This window comes from Suricata suricatta, chromosome 9 (assembly GCF_006229205.1).
Source record: "Suricata suricatta isolate VVHF042 chromosome 9, meerkat_22Aug2017_6uvM2_HiC, whole genome shotgun sequence".
Classification (NCBI taxonomy): Eukaryota; Metazoa; Chordata; class Mammalia; order Carnivora; family Herpestidae; genus Suricata; species Suricata suricatta.
In genome coordinates, this window is record NC_043708.1 from 29,895,129 (window position 1) to 29,901,733 (window position 6,605).

General features: G+C 46.9%; 1 protein-coding gene across 1 annotated transcript; it reads right to left on the minus strand.

The window, feature by feature from the left end:
- Positions 1-2,190: 2,190 nt before the first annotated feature.
- Positions 2,191-5,712, minus strand: LOC115302182 (disintegrin and metalloproteinase domain-containing protein 20-like). Its single transcript, XM_029952178.1, has 2 exons — positions 3,966-5,712; positions 2,191-2,399 (listed from the first exon to the last, which is right to left on the minus strand). Exons 1-2 carry the CDS (start codon positions 5,710-5,712, stop codon positions 2,191-2,193), a joined length of 1,956 nt encoding a protein of 651 aa, XP_029808038.1.
- Positions 5,713-6,605: the final 893 nt, after the last annotated feature.

Sequence of the window (6,605 nt, forward strand, 5' to 3'; positions counted from 1 at the left end):
TGGGACAGGTCCTTCTCATCACCTATGCCATGCCTCTTGTCATTCTCCCAGTCCTTCACTAAAAAATGGACAGATGTACTTAGCAGCTGGCAGAAAGCTTTCACTGGTTTTCACTGGTTCCGTGATAGAGGGAATAAGGGTCACTATGTAACAGCAAAGGCCAAGAGAAAGCCCCTCAGACAGCCTCCTGTGCCAACATAGGAGCAATATGCAGCTAAGGCAGTAGCAGAGATCATGTTTACCTGAAGGACATAAGAGTGGCGGGCTGCATTTATTTCAATTTAAGATTCCTGTGTAGCCCCTAAAAAACCTCACTGGTTATGGCAGTTGCTTGTTCTGTGCCCTTCCTCAGGTCATCCTTCAGAGGAGCAGTTCAGTACCCAGAGCATGGCTGAGCAGCAGTCTCCAGTTATGTTACCTGAGCAGCTATGAGAAATTAACCCAGGCCATGGTTCCCCTGGGAAGCTCTAGCCAGAGTTTGAGTGTGGTGGCACTGAGCAGGGCCACTGCTGCCCAACATAGGAGGCCGTCAAGGGTCACTCTGGCTCAAGGGCTCCCCATGGGCCTGGATGAACCTGAGGCACACCAACTCTGATGTCTGAGGCTCTTTCAATGTGATTCAGACTTTTTCTCCCTCCTTTCACAGAAGAAGTATTACAGCCTAAAGCCTCTCTCGGTCTACTCTTCCTCCTCCCCTTTGTCCTTAGGGATGTTTCCTTCAAGAAGCCTCCTGAAGGTCGAGACATCTGTCTTGACATCTGCTTCTCCAAAGACAGTGGGGCTGACTGTGATCTGACAAAAGAGCTACATGGGCTTGGGGACGTGCTCAATCAACACTCTAACACTCTTGGCAAGGAGGGCTGTGTCCCAAGAGGAATGTGAAGAAGCACGAGGTGGCAGGTAGCCCAATGCTGAGGAATTTACCAATGGTGGCTCAGGAAAAGGTCCTGATGGAGGGCAACTCTCCCTCCCGTGCAACGATTTAGGCATCTGGACCATATGGGAACCACGATGTCTACAAGGATGGCAGAGTTGACAGGTTTGACTAAGTTGTGTTGATACCCCGTAAAAGGTAATGAGAATGAGAGGAACTACCCTAGTTCACAGAACGTCGATGCCATGTGTGAATGCCAGAAGGCTGTTTTGGTTGCTTACCAAAGGGCCCTTCTCTCCTGGCATGGAAGAGGAGTCATAGCTGAGGAGCAATCTCAGGGTCAGATAGGGTTCCAACCGCTCCAGGGACTTTTCCATGGTCATCCAGAGCAAATGTGTTATGCTGGGGAAACTCAGGAGCTTGAAACAGGAGACAGTGCCATCTGGGTGGATAACCCTGAAAAGACTGGCTCTGCACAACCATATGAATGCCTGGAACTTGTCCCACCACAGGACCATGTGCCCACTTCTCTTCCTGGCTGCCCTCGCTTCCATGTGGGCTGCTGTGCCACACCAAGCATAACCCAGCTGGACAAGTCACGCTGTGAGAGGAAGGAGATTCCACCGAAGTAGCTGCAAGGACACCATCCCAGGGGTTGGAGCTCACACATTCTTCTACAGGGACTCTCAGAAGCAAGGAGAAAGCAACTGCCCAGCCTGAACAACTAGAAATGCTTAGTTTTCCATGCGAGTAGGCAGAACAAGGCTGAGAGAAGTAGGCATGCTACACTGCATATATCATGTGAAGCCAGAGGCCCCAGAAGAATGCACTGGGAAAGACACAGAGACTAGATCAGTGGTTGCCAGAGGAAGGGGAGGAGGAGTCAGCAAAATGGGAGAAGGGCGTCAAGAGGTACAATTTTCCAGTCATACAATACATAAGCCCTGGCGAGGTGGTGTACAGCATGATGACTATAGTGAATGATACTGTATTGTAGATTTGAAACTGGCTAAGAGAGTAGATCTTAAAAGTTCCCATCACTAGAAAAAACTTTTTTGTAACTATGTCTGGGGACAGATGCTAACTGGACTTAACTGTGATGAGTGTTTTGCAATGTACACCAATATGGAGCTCTCACACTGCACACTTGAAACTGATAACATGCTACATGCCGATTATACCCCAATAAAAGGAAGAAACACCAACTGTGCTGGTGCGAGGAGAAGCATCACCTCTCAGGAGTTCAGCCGTGCCTCTCTTCCACAGCCCAGTTTGATGAGAAGACAGATTGGCTCAGATCAGTGTTGGGAACAGCTCTAGTGGTAATGAGGTCCCTGGAAGTAACAGAGGCCAGGTGGCTGCTCTTCACGGGCTGAAGCTAGGGAGCCACAATTACCATACAGTTTGTCAAGGTTGGAGAGGCAGCGAAGGGGAATCACCTCTAGGGACTTCTGAGGTGGTAGGAAGCACAGCATCTCTGGTGGCAAACAGATGAGGAATCGCCAAAGAGAGTGCTGCCGAACATCTACGATGGGAAGAAGGTACCGTTGGCAGAGCAGAGGCTCAGAATGGTTGCCCCTGTAAAACGTCATGACCCTTGTTCAGTTCCTGGAGCAAAGATGATTTTCAGAGGGAGGGGCTGTTGATTGAGGAGATTGCGGGGTTCCCAGGAGAAAGGACCTGTCAGTCATGACACATGGATAATGTAATGGTTCTCCCAGCTCTTCCCCCACAAACCTTATAGCTATTTTCCTTAAAGTCTGGCTCCTCATGTGATGGTGTTATAATAAAGATACACTGCCAAACTCATTATACTGGAATATCTCAGGTTTAACAGAACCCATAATGAGAATAATGGGAATAAATGCACATATTAAGTGTTTAACATGTTCTAGCCCTTTCTTAGGTGCTTTCTTTTGATCATTATAAAATCTTAGCAAAGTACATTTCATCTCTCAATGGAATTTGGACCTTAAAACTGTCACAGCCTAAGACTGTCCACGAGCACGTGTTTTGCAGGTGTAGATCTGTAGACACTCTTGTGCTATGACAGAAAACTTCTCATCTTCCCACTGTATCCCCCAACTATTACTTGAAATGCTTTTGTTTAGGGGCACCTGGGTGACTCAGTCTGTTGAGAGTCCAGCTCTTGATCTCAGCTCAGGTCTTAATCTCAGGTTCATGAGTTCAAGCCCTGCATTGGGCTCCCTGCTGAGTGTGAAGCCTATTTAAAAAATATAGCAGCAATAAAATGAACAAATAGCAGAAATTCAGTATATAACCAATTGGAAAACGGTCCAATAACAAGAGCATACCAAGGCACACAAGATTCTATATGGGCATGTATAAAACATTAGAATCCAAATCTTAATGAATTTAAGAGCTCCTACTGTCATTGAAGGAATTAGTAAGAATGGGATCAGACGGGAAATGTCAATGAATTTAAACCCATAGACCCTTTTGTATTGCCAGCACGTTTTATTTGAAGGTGGCAATCTCAGGGTAAGGTTATATAATGATCAGAGTGACTATTTTTCATTGTTCTAAGTAGGTGTCAGTGTGATTTTCTCCATTTTGTGCATTTCAGTTTTATTTACTAACAGGAATATTGTTGCTTCCATACTTTACTTTTTGGCACTCATCAAAAATTCTCTTAATTGGAAAAGGCCACCAGTGATGAATGTAAGCAGCAAAACAAATGCTCGAATAAACATTAGAGTTACTGCCTGGTTTACATTAACGACTATTTTGGCTCTAAAACCTACCTCTCTGACAGGTGGGGGACCACTGTCTATGCTTCCACCTAATCCTCTCTCATCGCACAATGGCGGTTTCCAGCCTCTCATACAGTGACAGTGTTTGTGATTGTTACACACTCCTCTGAAATGGCATGTACTGACATCACAGTCAAAACCCATGTCCTCATAAAAAGTACAGTTCTGTTTCAAACAGTATCTTCCTGGGCCACATGTTGCACCGTCCACTACAAGCCCCATTTCTGGCACATCTGTCCCATGGTGGGCATCGAATCCAAAGCATTTTTCTTGTTTAACGCCTGGTATTGTTATATGACGGAATGTGGTGTGCTCACCTCCACCAGGAATTTCACGGACATTACTACAGTGCAGCATTCCACAAAGAACATCATCTTCTTCACAATTAATAGGTTTTCCTCCTGCTCGTTCCACCCTCACTCCACAGTTTCCAAATCGGTCACCTACCATATTCAAATGTTTATAGCATTCTGGTGAAGCATCTTTAATTTGGAAGCCAAAAAGGGCTTGACACTGCATATCACGGTCACTACAGTTTCCTCTCACACAAACAGCTAATGCCGAACACGGAGTTCCATCCTGGGTGTACACGTCATTTGGACACTTACTGGTCTTCCCATCACAGTATTCTGGTAGATCACAAATACCAAGTATGTCTCTGCAAATCCTTCCAGGTTGAGCAAATTTGCAGTTAACACAGCAGGGCCCTTCACTGCAGTCACTGCCAATGGAAAGGTAACAATTGGTCTCACAACATTTATTCTCCTTACAATCTTTGAAGGAGCCACAGTCACATTCTTCAGCCTCATTTATGACCTTGTCACCACAACGAGCAGCTACATAAGGAAAATTTTTGTATGGCTCATTTGGTATGCTCAGACAACCATCCCAACCAGAAATCCGGTAATGCAGTTGCGCATAAGAACAGTTGCTCAACATGTCCATTAAACCAGGCTCAGGAGTCATGACACAGTAGCTTCTTCGAAAACATCTGCAGCCATGTCCATCATGCTGGAGGCCCAAACTGTGACCTAATACATGCGCTGAAATGGCTGCACCCCAAAATATTTGGAAATCTATTACATAGACAAATAATGCTCCCCAGTTGGGGTTGCATGTTCCACTTTCGTGGGCATAATAAAACCGTCCTGCGATTTTATGTCCTGTAAGAAGCAATGAAGTATCGTGTGGAATTTCTTTATGAAATCCATAAAACTTCCACAACCCAAACATCTCTATAGCTCTGTATGCGCTAGGCCAATTTATTACATCATAGGCATCCCGATCATTCCATATGCACAAAAGACGGACGTTGACATCTATAAGACCCTGTTTATAAATCGTATGTAGTACGTTGTTTATCATCACCACCCCCTCTATTGCCTGCGTCAGATTACGCCTCATCAAATATAAAGAGTTAGAAACTGTGTAGTGGATTTTTAAGTATTTCTTATGTGGCCACCACAGATAAACAGGGGCGGCTCTAGGAGCTCCAGAAAGGACTGCCTCTTCATACACCTGATCTGTTTCTTGCTCTTCAATCTTACACCTTCGAGACTCTGACGGTCTTCCTTCTGACACAAGCATAGAAACCACATGCTCGAATCTGGAAGAAGCCTCCAGCGGCTTTATTTCGTAAGTGAAGTCATCTACCTGCAGCATGCCGTGCAGGCCCCCGGAGCAGGTGTCCAGTGTGCCCATGGACCCAGGAACCCCTTCCAGGTAGCTGTAGTAGTAACAGTCTCGAGGGACAAATGGGTAGTCCTCCTGCATGGCGCCTTGGTCGTTGTTGGTGATGACAGGAAAATGTCTGGGCAGCAAGCTCTTTTTGACTTTCATGTGAACCACATGTCTTTGGCCTCTGAGGTGGATCTTATAGGAAAGCTGGCCTTGTCTCTCAGCTCCACTGCCCCTGTGGGACACCTTCCTGGGGATCACAACTTCAGAGGAAGTGAAGCGCCATCGCGGGAGGGCATGGGAGCAGCAGACCGGGGACAACAGGAGCCAGAACAGAGGCAGCCAGAGATCACCTGTCAAGTGGGCCTGGGCCCAGGCAGGCCCCATGAGTGAGCGAGCCTGTGACCACAGGAGGTGCAGTCAGGTGGGGGGCAGGCAAGAGGATCCCTGAAGCAGCAGCTTTCCTAGCAGTGGGGTCCTGAGGAGACCAGAGACCGATTGGGGGCTTGGCAGAGGCCAGACAGGTGGAGGAGGCAGGGGAAGCTGTTACGTAATAATGGTGTGCTCATTTGGGGGAGGGGCTGTGCTCGGGAGCTGGGTGTCCTAGCACAGGGGCCCTAGAGAGGAGGAAACATGGGAGGAATTGGGAACAGCAGTGTGTATTTCTGGGCTGAAAGGTCCCATGGTCTCTGGGAGAAGTCACAGGGGAAGAATAAGGGCATTTGGTGGAATGTTAGTGAGTGAAGGACTTTCCTTTCTCAAACCTAAATGACATAAGAGATCAGCATGTCATTAAAACAGAGGATGGAGGCCCAGTTGGTGAAGCATCTGACTTTGGCTCAGGCCAGGATCTTGAGGTTCGTGAGTGTGAGCGCTGCGTCAGGCTGTCTGGTGTCAGACGGAGCCTGTGTTGGATCCTCTGTCCTCCTCTCCTCCTGTCCCTTCCCTGCTTGCCCTCTCTCTCCCAAAAATAAACAAACACTTTTAAAACATGTAAGAAAAAGGAAAACAAAGGATGGACGGGAAAGTGGAAGTTTATTTCTTTTAAAATATAATTTATTGACAAATTGGCCAACATACAGTGTATAAAGTGTGCTCTTGTTTTTTGGGGTAGATTCCCACGTTTGGTTGCTTACATACAACAGCCAGCGCGCATCCCAGCAAGTGCCTTCTTCAATGCCCATCATCCATTTTCCCCTGTCCCCCAACCCTCCCGTCAACCTTCAGTTTGTTCTTGTATTTAGGAGTCTCTTACAGTTTGCCTCCCTCCCTCACTTCCC

Coding starts and splice junctions, on each gene's coding strand:
- LOC115302182 (XM_029952178.1), bottom strand. CDS start 5,712: ATGGGGCCTGCCTGGGCCCAGGCCCACTTGACAGGTGATCTCTGGCTG. Junction 2,400..3,965: donor CCGTGAAATTCCTGGTGGAG/GTGAGCACACCA, acceptor TTCCCATCGTAG/ATGTTCGGCAGCACTCTCTT.